The sequence below is a fragment of the Silurus aristotelis genome (assembly GCF_946808225.1).
Source record: "Silurus aristotelis genome assembly, chromosome: 23".
NCBI classification, from domain to species: Eukaryota; Metazoa; Chordata; class Actinopteri; order Siluriformes; family Siluridae; genus Silurus; species Silurus aristotelis.
Window position 1 is genome coordinate 15,444,243 of NC_139596.1, and position 18,647 is coordinate 15,462,889.

Here is an 18,647-nt window from a genome sequence, read left to right on the forward strand (position 1 = left end):
AAAGGTCAGGTGACCCCGTATTTATGGAAATATAGTGTATACTGAACACTAAAAACCATGATAACCACCTTGGTGCTGAAGGTCAGACTGAAGTCTCCAGCGCAGCTGCAGTACAAAGGCATGTTGGCTTCCTTCACCCCTCGGCATTTAGCGCACTCCTGCACGCGGATTAAAAAAACGTCACATCAGCAACACAGTGCAAAATATTACTGAAGAAGTTATTTTCGATGAACAGCATTCTACAAGGTCAAACGAACGACACGTAGAGCACGGGAAAATGTTCCTCCCTTACAGAATACTTCCAGTATTCCCGTAATGCACAGTAAGAAAATACTCTCACTCGATGGTTAAATACATGAGAAATATAAAACAGGGCTAGGAAAGGTGAGCTAGATATTATGCACCTTGATGCCCATATAATATCATTTAGGGCAATATGATCCTTGGTCTCAGATCCATGGCTGTCTCTTTCTTACCAGGTCCTGCAGAGTGTAACTCATCAGTTTTTTCTGCAAAGCCTCCAACAGAGCCGTCTCGATGTAGTCTGTGTCGTACTGCGCCTGGCAGTTCGAGCAGAACCACTGTGGCAGGACCGAGCCGTCCTAAAATAAAGGGAAAGAAAGGTGGTTTATACTTGTCACATGTACTTCACAGCACGGTAAAATTATTTCTTCGCATTTTTCCTAGTGATGTTAGCTGGGGTCAGCCATGATACAGTGCCCCTGGAGCACTGAGGGTTAGGGGCCTTGCTAAGGGGCCCCAAAAGTGGCAGCTATGCTTGAATTCCTGACCTTCTGATCAGTAACTTAAAACCTTACTAACCGGTGCTACCGAAGGGTCCTTGCAGAGGTCGAGGTCGCGGCAAAAGTTGCACTGGTGACAGATGACCTCCGGCAGGACGTACGAGTTGCAGGGGTCACGGAATTGAGCATCCTCGGAGAACTCTCCGACCTCCACCAAGCGCAGGAGATCCCGCTTCAGTTTATTCACCTGGTTCACGATGTTTGCGTCCAGTGAGAGAACCTGTTTGGGGAATTTCTTCTTTTAATAAACACGACTATATGTAAAAAAACATGTAATCCAAAACTAACAAAAGTAAAGTACAGTGGAACCTGGTTATGTCGTTATGCCAAAAAGCATCGAGGTAACCGATGATCGAGATAATCGAAAATCAATATGGCGGCAGTATATTAACGTGCTTGAAATTTCTTTATGTACATGATGTGCGTTAATAAATGAGAATGTGCATGCACGTGTTTCTGAAGGTTTTTTTTACACAACAGCGTTGCTGCGATTTGTTTGATGAAGTCATGCTATAAAAATACATACAGTACATGTTTATCTGTCAGGAATCCACCTGCCACGCCCCCTTCGGCCCCCTTCGGCGTGGCAGGTGTTTTCTCCAGTATACAATACAACACCTGTAGCATCTGTAAGTTTTGATTTTTCCGCCACTTTCGCGAGTTCTTCTGCGGCTGCACCGAGATAACCGACGTTAAATGGCAAATTTTTCCCCCCTTGTGCTCGAGATATTAAGGGTTCGGCGACATAAAAAAGTCGACATAACCGATAAAAAAATGCTTAGACAAAGCGAGAATTTGGCGTTTCCACTTCAAAAACGTCGACTTAATAGGGTTGTCGAGGTAACCGAGGGCGAGATAACCGGGTTCCACTGTATATATTGGAAAAGACAAAAGCAATATATTACTTCAAAATATGGAGAAAGGTAGTTCAGGTTAAAGGTATCAATCAATCAGAGGAAAATACTCAACCCAAACAATCTTGTTACACGTACAGATAAACCCCCACTGACGCCGTTTAGTTTATAATGACAGGGTGTTAGTAAAGTCAGGTACTTATATAGATGAGATAAAGAGGCCTGGAGTTTAGTTCACATTCATCCCAAATATGTTCAATAGGGTTGAGGTCAGAGCTCCACTCTTTTTCTCCAACCTTGAAGTCGACCGATTGATTTTCCTGCAAACTAGGCAGATTATTAGGCCGCCGCATATGACACACAAAACCATGTGTGTACGTTCGGCACTTCTGCACAGAGAACATAACTTTCCCATACCAGCAGGTGGCAGTAGTCTGTATTCAGCATGCAAACAGAAACGGGAAGAGCTAGAACCGTAAATATATAAAGCAAGCAGCGTTTACACCTGCCACGATTGTTGCTAATAGACTCATGTAGTTTTTTTCAGTCATGTCGGCTAAGAAACAAAGACAAGAGCAAGAATGATAAGTGTCTGCATGTTCCCTCTTTACTCAGTCATTATTTGCTTTCATCAGCTAAGCTGAATAGCCAATCGGAAGTCTCTGTCACCGACGAGCTCCGCCTCCAACTCGACATGCAGAATCAGACAAAAAACAGCAGACAACTTTTGATTAGAGCGGGGAACACACTCTCCGGTCTTTTAGTTCTTATCCTTCTTTCTTAATTTAGCCTCATGGGTTATATATGATGCTACCTTTGGAGAGAGAATGCGTACAGTTGGAATTGTTAATGAACCTTCAGCTGTAGTTTACCAAACTCATTAACTCTTTAGGAAGCTTGAAAACTCGAAACACACGGGTGTGTGTTCTTACCTGACAGACGTATTTGATGAACTCCAGCGCGGGGTTGTTGAGGGGCAGATGTGATCCGGGCAGCACGGGGAACATCTCAGATGGCTGAGCCACACTGCGTGTTCCACACACCTTTTTCTGGATCTTCTGTGTGATGGTGAAGATGTTCTGAGTCAGCTCACTAGACACGTACTCCTGAGAGAATGTGATCATGCCTGCAAATATCAACACACAGACCCGGGTTTATAGTGGAGCTCAGCGCTCAGTTCAACAAAACACATCTCTGATGGAAAGGAAGTGCATTGGTGTCTGTGCAACGGGCAGCATGCACATTTTAAAAGGCTCCAAGAATGCTGAACGGTATACACAGGTTTTAGAGCAACAAACCCTTCTATCCAGAAAACATATTTTTCAGGAAAGGTCCTGTATATTTTAGCAAGACAATGCTAACTGCATTATGCGCTATTACAATAGCATAACTTTATAGTTCCGAGTGATGAACTGGCCTGCCTGCAGTCTAAACCTTTCACTAATTAAAAACATTTGCCGCATCATGAAACGAAAAACACAACAAAGAACACCCAGCACTGTTGAGCAGCTAGAATCCTGTATCAGACACATATGGGACAACATTCCTCTCCCAAAACTTCAGCATCTGATCTCCTCAGTTCCCAGATGTATACGGACAGAAGACGTGATGCTATTTTTTTTCCAGAAAAGCACAATTATGTATTGAATCAATTAATGATGTATATATTTCCTAACAACGGATGCATGATTTTGCTCTCGTTATGTCACATTACCAGGAATATTCATGAGCACCTTTTCAACCGATCAGAATCAAGAAGACAGGGATCCTACCAGGAAGTGCACTGATGTCACCGGCAGCTGGTTGGGACACTTGGCTTCCACCCCTCCTCTTTATAGGCGTGGCTCCAGGAGCATTTCGCCTGAGCTCCTCCCTCATGCTGTGATACACAGCGGCAATATATGCTGTCAAGAGAACAAAAAGAGAAACGTTGTAAAACAAAACAAAAAGGAAAAAAATATGTGAATCCTAATGAAATAAATGACTAATCTGTGATTCAATAAAAAAATCTGAAACCAAAATCATCATCATGTACCTGAGATGATCATAAGGAAGTATTTCTGACAGGAAGCAGCCTGAGGTAGATACTGCATGATGTTCCAGTTGCTCTCAATCAGGTCCTCCACCTCATCCTCCTCTTCACTTCGCTCTTCCTCCAATTCCTCCTCCTCCTCCTCCTCCTCACTGGCCTCATCCTCTCTTTCCTTCTTGCCTTTCTTTTTCTTGTCTGTGCCAGTCTGCTTTTTAAAAATCAGTTTACAAAAAAATTTTAGGGTTGGAACCTCTGTGCTCAATTGTACTGTATAATTTATTACAGATTTCTATTTACTACAGAAAAAGCACAGAATTCCTGGTTCAGCCTCAGATTAACGGTAACAATCTATTCAACATACCTCTCCGTACAAGATGCTGGAGGGCACTTTGCCTTTCACGCCTCCGTGGTTAGCCGGATCCATCCACAGGAGGAACTCCCAGCATCGGGAAAAGGTGATGGACAGTGAGTGGAAGATCTCTCGAGAATGGATGCTGATTATAAAAAAGATAAAAGTTTAAATAGTGGTGAGCCATTAGGGCCAGCTGCTAATATAATAGATATACAATCTCTGCTAGTATAAACTCTGTATTAAATTATTTCCAATAGTCTATTCTCTTCATTTCAAAGCTTTTCTAGTGGATGTAACTGTATGTTTATGTTTGAGTTTCCATCCAATCAGAAATCAGCCCGCCGCATCACGGGTCAAAGGATCTGCCGTGAGGCCTACAGAAACAGCTTTAACCAATCAGATTTCGATTCGGCAACACCAGGGCCATCTAGCAGGCGTACAATAATGTAGCTGTAGCCAATTATGCGAGCTCAAATATATTCATGTGGATTTAATAGTAGGTTTTTCTTTAAACCACAATTCCACAGAGAAGAAATTGATTTAGACACAGATACACTAACAAGGCCATTTTCAAGAAGGACCTTTCCAGAAAAGTTGTAAGAAAAAGTAAGCAAAAACAAAGCTTTTTCATGAACTATTTATACGTTTGTGTTTTCTTTCCTGTAGAATTTGCCCTCATTTAAAATCCCCAGGAAAACATTAACGCACAGAAAAAGATGGGCACAAAATACGGGGTCATTTCATGAGGTTAATATCGATGCTTCTGCAATAGACATATTGTTGTGGCTGCAGTGAAAGGAGACTTGTGTTCATTTGGGTTCTGGCTTTTGTATTAAAACTTTCTTTTCGGCTTCTCCCGTTAGGGGTCGCCACAGCGGATCCTCCGCACGTTTGATTTGGCACGTTTTACGCTGGATGCCCTTTCTAACGCAACCCTCCCCAATTTATCCGGGCTTGGGACCGGCACTAAGAGTGGCTGGGGATGGTTCCCCAGCCACTCTTAGTGCCGGTCCCAAGCCCGGCACTAAGAGTGGCTGGGGATGGTTCCCTGACCGGGAATCGAACCTGGGTCGCAGCGGTGGGAGCGCTGCATCTTAACCACTAGACCACCAGGGTATTGCTGTATGTAATACTGGTCCTTAAATAAAGCGCTCTGTTCTTCTGCGTTTCTCTATAATATTGATGGTTTCTATAACTGGGCCTTATATAAACTTTCTTTCGGCTTCTCCCATTCGGGGTCGCCACAGCGGATCATCCGCATTCATGATCCACATGTTTGATTTGGCACATGTTTTTACGCTGGATGCCCTTCCTAACGCAACCCTCCCCATTTATCCGGGCTTGGGCCCGGCACTAAGAGTGCACTAAGAGTGCCGGGAACCAACCCCCAAATGGCTGGGGATGGTTCCCTGACCGGGAATCGAACCCGGGCCGCAGTGGTGAGAACGCCGCATCCTAACCACTAGACCACCAGGGAACCTCTAACTGAGCCTTTATAATGGTGGTATTTAAAGATGGATTGATTCAGGTAGAACATTGCGGAAGGTCTAGGGGTGAAATGCACGACCTGCCACTGAGCTGGGATACTATTCAGGACCCAAATGTACAATCGTTCAAATTAACCCGTAAATATTAGCACCTCTGTAAAAACTATAACATGTGAGGAGCATCAGTTCTGACCTTTTGGTGATGTACTCCACATAGGAGATGGCGTCGTCGATGCGTCGTTTCTTGGTACTGAGGATGATGCGGTTGAAGTTACCGTAGACCACGGAGGAACCCAGCCGCTTAAACTCAGCAACCAGCCTGTATAGGTGTTATGAAAAGAATACTACTACTTTAGAGTTTGAGGACATTTTATGGCAGCAATCTTAGAATGTAATAAGCACAGTATTGATTGTGGGAGTGGTCCGTCACTCACTGGAGAAAAATCTTCTTCATCATGTTGAGCAGTGTGCGGTGCAGCGCCGGGTCGTATAGGAGCGAGCTGGGGGAACGCAGCCAGCGGTAGAAGTGCATCACCTGGTTATCTGCGTACACATTATGGTATTGTGTGATCTCCCGCACCCAGCTAACCACCATACTCTTCAGGATCCTACACACACAAAAAAAGCCTGTCACAAATACATCCATACACCATCTATCCATCTATCTAGTCACATCTATTTATCTATGTAACACAAACACACACCTGAAAGTGTTAGAACAGAGTGCAGTTTCATCGTAACTAGCCACAGCGTTCGCCCCCTGGTTTCCTGAAATCATGTCCTCCAGTGATGCGTGCTGGATGACATCAAAGCTGACGCCTGCACTGGCCCCGCCCTCCATGTCGTTCACGTGCTGCGACTGAAGGATGGTGTTCACAGCCAAGCTCTGAATGTCCAACTCCACACACACTAAACAAAATGAATAACTTCTGATTAATGTATGAAAATGTACCATATTTCCAAATACATATCATCTTTCCAATGAGTACCCGTAGAGAAGCATCCCGGAGTGTTGATCTCCACAGAGCCGCGCTCATCGCTCTCCATCACCAGACGGCTATCGTCTGCTTCTTTGCCCCCGAGGTCGGGTCTGGCTGTGGGTGAAAGCCAGAGCAGGTGGTTGTGCTTTCGCAAGTGACGTGCCAGAAAGAGGTCCGAACCAAATATGGAGATGTCCTCAGGTAGGTTCCCTACAGGCAAGTGATAATACCTGCGCAGTGGATCCGAGCGTAGAATGGTAGGAAAAAAAAATAAAAAATCATAAAAAAACATAGTATATAATAAAAACTAATTTAAAACAATGGCAGCCTCATTATGCCATTGACAACACTAATTTGGGACGAGTAAAATGTAAAAAAAAAAAAAAAAACAGAATGCAATAACTTGCAAATGTAATAAATCCATATTTTATTGACAGTCAAAGAAAAAAAAACATCAAATATTTAAACTGAGAATATATACCATTTTCAAGAAAAAAAATTAAGCTCATTTTGAATTTGATGGCTTCATTAGGTCTCAAAAAAGTTGGCACGGGGCCATGTTTACCACTGTGTAGCATCACGTCTTCTGTCTGTATACATCTGGGAACTGAAAAGACCAGATGCTGAAGTTTTGGGGGAGGAATGTTGTCCCATATGTGTCTGATACAGGATTCTAGCTGCTTAACAGTTCTGGGTGTTCTTTGTTGTGTTTTTTGTTTCATGCTGTACAAAATGTTTTTATAATGGTGAAAGGTCTAGACTGCAGGCAGGCCAGTTCAGCACCCGGAATCTTCTACTACAAAGTCATGCTATTGTAAAAGATATGCAGTATGCAGTTAGAATTATCTTGCTTAAATATGCAAGGCCTTTCATGAAAAAGACGTTTCCTAGATGGAAGCATTTGCTGCGCTAAAACCTGTATATACAGTTCAGCATTGATGGAACCTTTCTAAATGTGCATGCTTGCTCATTCCACAGGCACTAATGCACTTAACTCTGATAACATGCTTGATGGCCCCTCTTCTCTTAGCCTGGAGAACATGGTGCCTACGGTTTCCAAAAAGAAATAAAAATTTCCATTCGTCTGACCACAGAACAGTTTTCCACTTTGCCTCAGTACATTTTAAATGAGCTTTGGCCCAAAGAGGAAGGTGGCGTTTCCGGATCATGTTTACACACGCCTTCTTCTTTGCAGGTTTTCTTCTTTCCATTTACAGACAATGATTTCTGGAGGTGTGAATGAGCCCAGGCAGTGATCTCCATTGCAGAATCATAACTGCTTTAAATGCAGTGCCATCTGAGGGTCTGAACATCACAGCATCAAATATAAATTTTCGCCCTTGTGCACAGAGATCTTTCCAGATTCTTTGAAAGATTTGATGATATTACTTGCTGTAAATGATGAGATATTTAACTGTTTTGCAATTTAATGTTGAAGAACATTATTCTAAAATGGCACCACAATTTGTACATTGTCTCCATTACTTCTGAGAGACTCTTTCTCTATAATATACACTATTTATACCCAATCGTCTTACTGACCTGTTGTCAATGAACCTCATTAGTTGCTAAATGTTTGTTTAAATTTAATAACACTTACTTTATCCATATTTTTGTTGCCTCTGTACGACCTTTTTTGAGATGTGTTGCAGCCATCAAATTCAAAATTACCTTATTTTTTCCTTAAAATGGTGCATTTCCACAGTTTAAACATTGCATATGTTTTTCTATGTTCTATTGTAAGTAAAATATGGGTTTATGGGATTTGCATTCTATTTTTATTGAGAATTTACACAGTGTCCCAACTGCTGTCTGTCTGTCTGTCTGTCTGTCTGTCTGTCTGTAATCTCTCCATCAACTTAAGTGTGTGTGTGTGTGTGTGTGTGTGTGTGTGTGTGTGTGTGTGTGTATACCTGGCCATATCAAAGGCTTGTGAAAGACAGCTGTCCAGGTTTAGGTAGTGTTTGATCATTCGGCGTGCGCCGTGTCGCTGCCAGTCCAACACGTTGTAGCTGATGTCGTCAGTCACATGCACGGGAACCACGGGGAACTCCTCCAGCACGCTCATGCCTGCCGCCAGACGCCGCAGCTCCCAGTTAGACTGCACAGCGATCAGAGTGGGACCGCGCCGCTCCTCCTACACACACAAATACAATTTTACAAAACATTAGACGCAGAATCCGAAAGCTCAAATCCAAGGATGTCAACCTACAGAACACTGATAAACCATGACTGAAGAAGATCTTATAGAAAAATATCCAGTGATCCCTATTTTTCCTTATACATACAACCTGGCAATGATTACATTTTCCAGGTTGGGAATGTCCATTACACAGGTTAGTTTGTGTTATCATTAAGGTTATAGCGATGATTAGAAAAAAAAGAAGAGAGGAAATGCCTAAAAAAAAAAGACTTTTTGCAATACACAGTACAGAGTCACTGTGGTAAATGCGTATTAAGCTTGCAGAGGCGTCTTGGCGGCCGCGTACCTTATAGCTTAGCAGAATACGCTGCACCGCACGGTAAACGGCCTTCACGTCGTTCTCAGCACGCACTTCAAATAGGTGCTTCTCTGGAGGCAGCAGCTCCTCCGAGGTCTTTTCTAACAGTGCAGTGCGCTCCGCTCCATACAGAGTACTCAAGTTCGGCATCTGGTTACTCCGGACCTGCAGCGGGGTCACAAAGGGTCAGAAATATGATAAACGATGGCGTTCTTATATACACTACTACGACTACTAAATATCAGAATATGTAATACATCTGAATAAAACAAAGCAGTTCATCAACATCAGGGTTTCTGAAGGTTTCACCAAGTCAAATGTAAGACTTTTTTAGGGTGATTAAGAATAAAGTTTAAGACCCAGAGGAAACCCTGATTATATAATGGAATGTGCCTCTCACAGTGTCGAGGACGAAGACGCTGGCTTTTCGCTGAGAAGGGATGAAGAGACCGAACAGAGCCTTGTGGCCCTGACTGTGATGGTACAGGTAGATGTGTCTCACACTGCCTGCAATACAAACCATAAATTAAGACTGAAAACAAATTACTGCTGACTACAGAACTGTAATTAGAAACCCAAGGGACGGGAAAAAACAATTCTTTATGTAAACTAAAATGTCTGGGGATTTTCTTAACTCTCATTGTGTAGCTAAAAGTGTTACCTGGCTCCAGGTAGCCGAACTGAGCGAGTGACCTCATCTCCAGGTGCTCCAGCTCGAAGGTGTCGGCTTCTCGACCAGCCAGCGCTCTCACCACCTGCTTATTAACCATACACATGCAGCCAAGCTGCACCAGAGCCCGGAAAAGCAGAGGCACCTGCAAGAACAGAGAATCTGACACACGGCAACTGAATACACTCTGACTCACAAGACCGAAGTCAGAATGCAAACAGGAACCCTAAGATGATATGCGGCAAAGTTTCAGGATGTAACACAGAATGAACAGAGCGTCAGTTCTTCATCTTTTAATCCCAAACCCCAGACACATCTCCTCTTCACGTATTGACTGAATGAAACCCCAGGAAGCTCAATGAGAGCTGATCGTTTAATATTCTTTTACCTCTATTTTTTTTTTTTTTTTACCATAAATGCATAAACATAAGTATCACTGAATCCTGTAAACCTAAAATGAGAAATGAAACGTCACATTTTTGCTCCATTAGAAGCCACTGCAAGCCGATTTCTTTTATTAAATTATTTTTTTCTTTAAATAAAGAAATCGAATTTTATTAGCAATTCATTATAGCAATTGAGACACATGTTATGCAGCTGCAACATAACCAGTTATTTATTGCATTATTGATATGATGATGATCAAATATAAATGTCCAATTATTCATTCATTATTAATTTAACTGTTTTTTGATTTAAGCTAATTAAAAAAAAATTCAGTTTAATATCTGTTTCATTCAGAAAGGAAATGGCGAAGTTAAAACCAGTCTCTGTTCTTCGTTGATCTGGAGAAAATGATAAATCAATAAAGTATATCATACAATATAAGAGTAACTACTCGCTTAACATAAAGGTTTTTGTTAATAGGTAATAATTCTGAATAATTATAAAAAAACTGGCCTATTTTTATTATTATTTTTAACCAAGTTATGTTTTTAAAATGCACAAATTCACTCTATAAAAATATTACGTTATATTAATTTTTTATTTTATACAACATGTATATATTATAGTGTTATTACATTAATATTTATACTTATTCATATTAATCATACACATTGAAATATTTATTATATTACATATATTGTATATATTTGTTTTTCACAGCTGGGGTTTTGTTTTTAATTTTTTTATAATTTGGTGAATTCTAGTCAATTTTAGCCAATCAGATACTTTTATAACAACAATCCAAGTCAATCAGCCATCGTAAATTATTTCAGGGGGGCCAAAAATTGCGATCGCAACCATTTCACTATACCTGCCCTACTTTATCAATAGATATTTGAGCCTTTTGACATTCAGCTCCATTTACAGTGAGATGTAAAATGATGCTTAATATGGCTGATATCAAACGTCTGTCTGTTCCATTACCTGAGTCTCGTAGACGCCCTCTATGTCTGGGGCAGAAAGATCTGCATTGATCTCGTTGATGTGTTCCTGATACATGTCCTCAGGGACAGAATACTGGTACAGATAATACACCACGTTGGCTCGTGGCAAAATACGGTTCACCTGAAAAATATAAATATTAATAATTTTTTCTCATTTAATGGCACCCAAATTCAATTCAATTCAATTCAATTCATTTTTATTTGTATAGCGCTTTTAACAATGAACATTGTCTCAAAGCAGCTTTACACAGATAATGCGGTGATTAAAAATGAATATGTTCTTTATGAGTAAGTTTGTCCCTGATGAGCACGCCGGTGGCGACTGGCGACTGTGGCAAGGAAAAACTCCCCGAGATGGCATAAGGAAGAAACCTTGAGAGGAACCAGACTCAAGAGGGAACCCATCCTCATCTGGGTTACACCGAATGTCCATTTGTGGTGGGTATACAATGTTGCGGGGTGCAGTGATGATGATCAAAAGCGAAGTGTATTTCTGGGTCAGTGTAGGAGACTGTTGACATCAACTACAGTCCAATCCAGGCAGGCCTGGAAATGAAAACCAGTGTCTCGATGAGGACAAACCTTTTTATATGTGGCTCCCTCTTCCTGCTTGGGCACTTTCTGATTGACATAAAACACTCGCGGGATATTAAGCTTCATGCAGTGCAGGTCAGTGCCGATCACCGCCCATAGCTTAAACAGGCCTGGCTGACTGGTTTCGGCAATCTAGAGGATAGAGTTCCACATAAATATACAATCCCAATTCCAAAAAAGTTGGGACACTGTGTAAAATGTGAATAAAACCAGAATGCAATGATTAACATATCTCATAAACCTATATTTGTATTCACAATAGAATATTTGGTGCATCGGGAAACAGTAAACACAACAAAGGACACCCATAACTGTTGAGCAGCATTGAGTGAACCCCAGACCTGCTCAAATCATCAGTATCTGACCTAATGCTTTTGTAGCTAAATAAATACAAATCCACACATCTAACATCTAGTCCAGAGCCTTCCCAGAAGAGAAAAGTACATCTGAAATGGGATGATCAAGAGGCTGATTGTCAGGTGTCCACAAACATTTGATTGTATAGTGTACAAATACATTTGAAACATTTTGTTTTTGTTTTGAATTCTCCAAACAAGCCGCATCATTTTCACCTCTCTGCTTCACTACCTGGTGTGTCTGGCATTTGCAATGTCAGATTTAACACTAGATCCTGATTTGTTGTAGACACTGTCCTACCTGGACTATTTGCCAGGGCATGTCCAGGATGCTCCGTGCTGTCCTGCGAAGAAAGTTTCCCAGCCCCGTGGTTGGTCCGTCCCTGATGACTCCGCCTCCAGTTGGCTGAGCTTCTCCGTCTAGCATGCGCCGCTTCTTCCTACGCTCTTTCCTCTGCCGGATCTGCAGCTCCCACTTCTTCTTATGGTAGCGCAGCCACACCAACCTTTCCTCCTACGCACAGAATTTGATTTATACTATTATTTTTTTAATAAAAATGATAACATTTTATTAGTTGTGTAACGTTACACGTATTCATTCCGAAATTTTGGGTACAGGGTTTTTGACACCAATCTTTATTACGTGCGGAACATGGTTAAAATCATAGTGAGTTCCCTCAGGAATGTATTAAGTGGCGGACCACAACTTTGTTTAGTCTCCTTCACAACATGCACAACAATGCCAAAAGCATAGAAAATAAAAAGGAACTAGATTTGTCGCAGTGCCACTGTGGCTACTCACTCCGTACCTGGAAAAACTATTTGTTCTGTGCAAAAAAAATAAAAAAATAAATAAAATAATAATGTATAGCGCTAGCATTAGCCGCTAACCAGGAAGATTATCATTCATCCTGCTCTATTTGATGGTGTTTTTGCTGGGTGATGTGTGTTCTTGTTAAAATAGCCCTTTCTATACTGTGCTATGAGCAGTACCTGCGTTGTACCCAGAGGCGGAGGAGGACCCAGTATCTCTCTCCAGGACTGTGTGAGCTCCAGCTCCTGAGACTCGGTCTGGCTGTCCTCACCCTGAGACGCTCGCTTCCTCTTAGTACTAATGAGGATGGCAGGTTGTATAGGGCGCTGTGGAACCCCAAAGTCCTCCATATCAGGAGTCTTTCCAGACTCCATCTGATTGGCTACCTGAGAGATAGATAGATGGAGAGAGAGAGAGAGAGAGAAAGAGAGAGAGAGAGAGAGAGAGAGACACACACACATTAAGCAGAGGGACAGAATTTATTTTATGTGTATGAGTATAGGACACCGCACACCTGTCTCTTTCCTTCACTGGTGAACAGCTCACTGATTTTCTTCTGTTTGTAGATGTCGTTTTTTTCCAAAAGCTTCTTATGCAGCCAGTCTGGGTGGCGAACTCGTGGCACCGGGTTCTTCACCTGAAAAAAATGCACAAAAAAAGGAAATATGTAACCAGCAGAAACTAATAAATAAAGATATAAAAATCTGTACACTCAAACGCTGTCAAATTTCCTCTTAGAAATGTCCAGATATTAAACATAAATCATCAGTTTATGGCTTTATACAAAGATTTCATAATGGTGTTTCACATGACCACTCTTGAGTAGATTAAGTTTGTTTGTCTCTCTCTCTCTCTCTCTCTCTCTCTCTCTCAACCTGTATTTTCGAATAAACTTTTATTTTTGAATAAATCCATAATTAAATGTATTTATTTTAAACAAATGCCTCTAGCTCTGTAGTAAACTTCTTGTTTGATAAGTGCCTAAAATAAATGTTAGATAAGGCTTACAATTAAAGTTACAGACTGAAACTATCTGCAAAAATCCATCGTGATAGTTTTTCCGGGTTGCGTTTGTGCTGGAGTGCCCGAGAAGGTCCAGTCATTAATCAGTTTGAGAGCGGCCTCTAGAGACGAATCACTGACACCATGTAATGTTTGTTTTGACACATTGAGACTGTACTTCAATCATGTTAGTTGCATTAAAACAAAGTTTATTTCAAAGTAAACAAAATTTTATTTCATTTGGAAATGTATTAGTAAATGAAATTAACAAACAAAAAACAGTACTTCCACAGCATTTCTTAACTTCAGTTAATGTTTAGTTAACGGAATCTCACTTTATATATGGTAAAATACTATATTATAGTGTATTGTAGTGTAGTAAATTTGAATTATAGTGTGTTTTGTTGTATTGTAGTGTATTATAGTGTATTGTAGTGTAGTGTATTATAGTGTATTGTAGTGTAGTGTATTATAGTGTATTGTAGTGTAGTGTTGTGTATTGTATTATAGTGTACTAGCTGAAAGTACCCGTGCTTCGCTACAGAAGGCAGAACGCTAAGCAATATGGCAATAAGCAGTAAGCACTGAGCAGGACTGGATGATCAGAGATCAGAACGTAACGTCAACAAATAACGTACTACCCCTTTGTAGTACCGATACAGGGCGAACTACTTTGAAAATCATTTTTATCGTGCATCTAACATCTAATAAGAAACAATGTACTAAGTTTCTTTAGGATCCGTACTGTTATTTCGAAGAATTTACAATGCGTGAAAAATCGCGTTTTTCGCATGTTAGCCGCGATCCAGGCCGAATTTTTCAAAACCCTTTCTTAGTGAGCACCTAAGACCCAAGAGGAAGGTATGTTCCAAATTTCATTGCAATCCGTTCAGTGGTTTTTGAGATTTCATGATGAGTGAGTGAGTCAGTCAGTGGTATTTGACTTTATATACAGTGAGGAAAATAAGTATTTGAACACCCTGCTATTTTGCAAGTTCTCCCACTTAGAAATCATGGAGGGGTCTGAAATTGTCATCGTAGGTGCATGTCCACTGTGAGAGACATAATCTAAAAAAAAAAAATCCAGAAATCACAATATATGATTTTTAAACTATTTATTTGTATGATACAGCTGCAAATAAGTATTTGAACACCTGTCTATCAGCTAGAATTCTGACCCTCAAAGACCTGTTAGTCTGCCTTTAAAATGTCCACCTCCACTACATTTATTATCCTAAATTAGATGCACCTGTTTGAGGTCGTTAGCTGCATAAAGACACCTGTCCACCCCATACAATCAGTAAGAATCCAACTACTAACATGGCCAAGACCAAAGAGCTGTCCAAAGACACTAGAGACAAAACTGTACACCTCCACAAGGCTGGAAAGGGCTACGGGGAAATTGCCAAGCAGCTTGGTGAAAAAAGGTCCACTGTTGGAGCAATCATTAGAAAATGGAAGAAGCTAAACATGACTGTCAATCTCCCTCGGACTGGGGCTCCATGCAAGATCTCACCTCGTGGAGTCTCAATGATCCTAAGGAAGGTGAGAAATCAACCCAGAACTACACGGGAGGAGCTGGTCAATGACCTGAAAAGAGCTGGGACCACCGTTTCCAAGGTTACTGTTGGTAATACACTAAGACGTCATGGTTTGAAATCATGCATGGCACGGAAGGTTCACCTGCTTAAACCAGCACATGTCCAGGCACGTCTTAAGTTTGCCAATGACCATTTGGATGATCCAGAGGAGTCATGGGAGAAAGTCATGTGGTCAGATGCGACCAAAATAGAACTTTTGGGTCATAATTTCACTAAACGTGTTTGGAGGAAGAAGAATGATGAGTACCATCCCAAGAACACCATCCCTACTGTGAAGCATGGGGGTGGTAGCATCATGCTTTGGGGGTGTTTTTCTGCACACGGGACAGGGCGACTGCACTGTATTAAGGAGAGGATGACCGGGGCCATGTATTGCGAGATTTTGGGGAACAACCTCCTTCCCTCAGTTAGAGCATTGAAGATGGGTCAAGGCTGGGTCTTCCAACATGACAATTACCCGAAGCACACAGCCAGGATAACCAAGGAGTGGCTCTGTAAGAAGCATATCAAGGTTCTGGCGTGGCCTAGCCAGTCTCCAGACCTAAACCCAATAGAGAATCTTTGGAGGGAGCTCAAACTCCGTGTTTCTCAGCGACAGGCCAGAAACCTGACTGATCTAGAGAAGATCTGTGTGGAGGAGTGGGCCAAAATCCCTCCTGCAGTGTGTGCAAACCTGGTGATAAACTACAGGAAACGTTTAACCTCAAACAAATGCTACTGTACCAAATATTAACATTGAATTTCTCAGGTGTTCAAATACTTATTTGCAGCTGTATCATACAAATAAATAGTTTAAAAATTATACATTGTGATTTCTGGATTTTTTTTTTTAGATTATGTCTCTCACAGTGGACATGCACCTACGATGACAATTTCAGACCCCTCCATGATTTCTAAGTGGGAGAACTTGCAAAATAGCAGGGTGTTCAAATACTTATTTTCCTCACTGTATATATATATATAGAGATTATAGTGTAATGTATTGTATTATAGTGTATTGTTGTGTAGTGTATTATATTTGTATAAAGTGGTGGACTGCAAGTTTGTTTAGTCTCCGCCTCACACTTTCAGCATTCTTTCTTTTTCTTTCTTTCTTTCTATCTATCTTTCTATCTTTCTATCTATCTATCTATCTATCTATCTATCTATCTATCTATCTATCTATCTATCTATCTATCTATCTATCTATCTATCTATCTATCTATCTATCAACAAATTCAACAGTATTATTTCACCTGCTGTAGTGCTGCTGGAATGGTGATGATCTTCTGAATGGCACTTCCCAGTCTTTCGATGTAGTAACCCCAGTCCAGGATCTGAAAAAACACCACCGCAGACGTCACGACACTTTTACTGTTCAATCGTGAAGCAAATCGAGGGAACAGTGGCCCACTGTGTTACAGTCAAGTATGTAGATAATATCAGGACATACTGATCTGATGTCCATGTCATGGAGGCTAGGCATTTTCAGCCATTTTCGCAGGAAATGCTTCTTCACGCTAGCTTCAGCCTGGAATATGGCCAGAGGAATCGCCCTTTCAAGGATAAAAAAAAAAAAGATGAATAAAACATTTTATTTCATGCAGTTTTCTCAAAATAGCCATATTCATTCTGTAAACTTGATATCGCCATTAATTTTATTTCACAGCAGATATGGGGGTGTATGGCGTTTCAGCACAATGATATTACGTCAAACGACAATTATAAACTATGTAAGAACTTGTGTAGGTTAGGAATGTTATTCTCGCTCTTCTTCACCTCTCGGTAACAGGAGAGCCCTCAGGTTTGCGAGAGATGACGTAGCGACAGCTTAGCCCGGCGTCCTTGACCATCTGATCTCCGAGAAACTCGGCCAGGCGTTTGGCCGTGCTGATGGACGTGGATTTCTGCTCGCCGTAATCCTCTAGTTTTCTGGACATGGAGCGGTTTTCTGAAATCAGCTCGAAGAGCTCGGCGTCCGGCATGTTGGCTGCCTGGAGAGGGAGAGACACACGTTTCAGGTGGGAATCAAAAAATAGAAGTGTATTTAAATTTAAATTTGTAAAAGGGGCTCTGGTGGTGGGGGCGTGGCCAAGTGCTGGTTTGTAAATGGAGGGCGGAGTCAGAGAAAGTGAGTGGTAAGGATCAAACACCTGTGCGTTTTATGTACATCTTCAAAAATTTCTCTTAAAAAAAATACAAATAAATCTCATGTCCATCGTAAAAACACACCCACACACTTACTTATATACACATCTGTATTACCCAAATGGGATCCAAGAAATGTAAACCATTGTAGTGCTAAAACGATTCCTTGAGTAACTCGAGCAATTCGAATACAAAAAAAAAAAAGAAAAAATCCTCGATGTTCGTTAAGTCCATTTAACTACACACGAAGTACTGCGTTTCCCCACGGACCATTATTACTGACGCACCACCCGCTAAACTCTTCAGCGCTCTGAACAGGTCAATTTTTAATAAGAGTATATTCTGAAGTATTTTATTCCTCCTACCCCACAATATTTTTTCAATCTAGAGAAAATACGGTTTTGACTTGCCCACTAAAAAGGTTAGTTCCTTTTATCACTTACGTAGCAGCAGCTATAAACAGTCGATATCTTTTTTTCTCCTCTTTTTTAACTAAACCGTCTGCTCGCACTGTTACTAAAAAGTACCGAGTGCATGCGATTTTCTTTCCTGCCAGAACTGTATTACATTTCAAAGCCTCTGTTCCAGAAAATGACTCTGCACCTTCTGACCAATCGGATTGAAGAACTCGACAACACAGTGGTGTAAGTGTTATCTGATACACACTAGTGCGTTGCGCTACCTTGCTGTAGAGCACATCGAGCCAGTAGTCGGCCACTTTGGCGACCGAGGCGTAAACTTCCTCCAGAGTGGTGCCTTTGAGGAAAGCCTCAAACACGGACGACTGGAAGATCTTAATGAGCTGGAGCTCTCCTCTCCTCTTTATCTCGAACCCCTTCAGCTCAGCCAGAGAGCCATCCTCGTTAAATACAGCGTATCTGACAGCAAACACGCACACAAACAAATCAGACTGTACACAGACAAATAGGAAGTCTTAGCTAATGTGCCATTATTGGTAACGACAGGTTTTCATTATTGTGCTCGTTCTCATTACGGTATGTTTCTATAGAAACGCATATAAACGTTAATCATGTTTGTGAAAAGCTTCAGGGATTTGTGCTTTTCTTTATATATAATATGTAT

At 41.2% G+C, this 18,647-nt stretch overlaps 1 protein-coding gene across 3 annotated transcripts in view; it reads right to left on the reverse strand.

The window, feature by feature from the left end:
• The window catches only part of pole (polymerase (DNA directed), epsilon), a 38,960-nt gene that overhangs the window by 857 nt on the left and 19,456 nt on the right, over window positions 1–18,647 (reverse strand). For 2 of the 3 annotated variants that reach the window (XM_083527290.1, XM_083527291.1), the window contains 24 exons: window positions 18,247–18,442; window positions 17,196–17,410; window positions 16,870–16,972; window positions 16,673–16,753; window positions 13,349–13,471; window positions 13,014–13,220; window positions 12,322–12,534; window positions 11,653–11,796; window positions 11,051–11,191; window positions 9,671–9,824; window positions 9,410–9,516; window positions 8,998–9,174; window positions 8,422–8,645; window positions 6,518–6,738; window positions 6,233–6,437; window positions 5,963–6,136; window positions 5,722–5,847; window positions 4,051–4,183; window positions 3,693–3,897; window positions 3,430–3,561; window positions 2,590–2,783; window positions 823–1,023; window positions 477–602; window positions 69–158 (listed from right to left, as the gene is read on the reverse strand). In XM_083527290.1, coding sequence (XP_083383416.1) covers window positions 69–158; window positions 477–602; window positions 823–1,023; window positions 2,590–2,783; window positions 3,430–3,561; window positions 3,693–3,897; window positions 4,051–4,183; window positions 5,722–5,847; window positions 5,963–6,136; window positions 6,233–6,437; window positions 6,518–6,738; window positions 8,422–8,645; window positions 8,998–9,174; window positions 9,410–9,516; window positions 9,671–9,824; window positions 11,051–11,191; window positions 11,653–11,796; window positions 12,322–12,534; window positions 13,014–13,220; window positions 13,349–13,471; window positions 16,673–16,753; window positions 16,870–16,972; window positions 17,196–17,410; window positions 18,247–18,442 — 3,892 coding nt within the window. The remainder of the gene's footprint in view (window positions 1–68; window positions 159–476; window positions 603–822; window positions 1,024–2,589; window positions 2,784–3,429; window positions 3,562–3,692; window positions 3,898–4,050; window positions 4,184–5,721; window positions 5,848–5,962; window positions 6,137–6,232; window positions 6,438–6,517; window positions 6,739–8,421; window positions 8,646–8,997; window positions 9,175–9,409; window positions 9,517–9,670; window positions 9,825–11,050; window positions 11,192–11,652; window positions 11,797–12,321; window positions 12,535–13,013; window positions 13,221–13,348; window positions 13,472–16,672; window positions 16,754–16,869; window positions 16,973–17,195; window positions 17,411–18,246; window positions 18,443–18,647) is intronic. The other variant, XM_083527292.1, reaches the window with a different exon arrangement.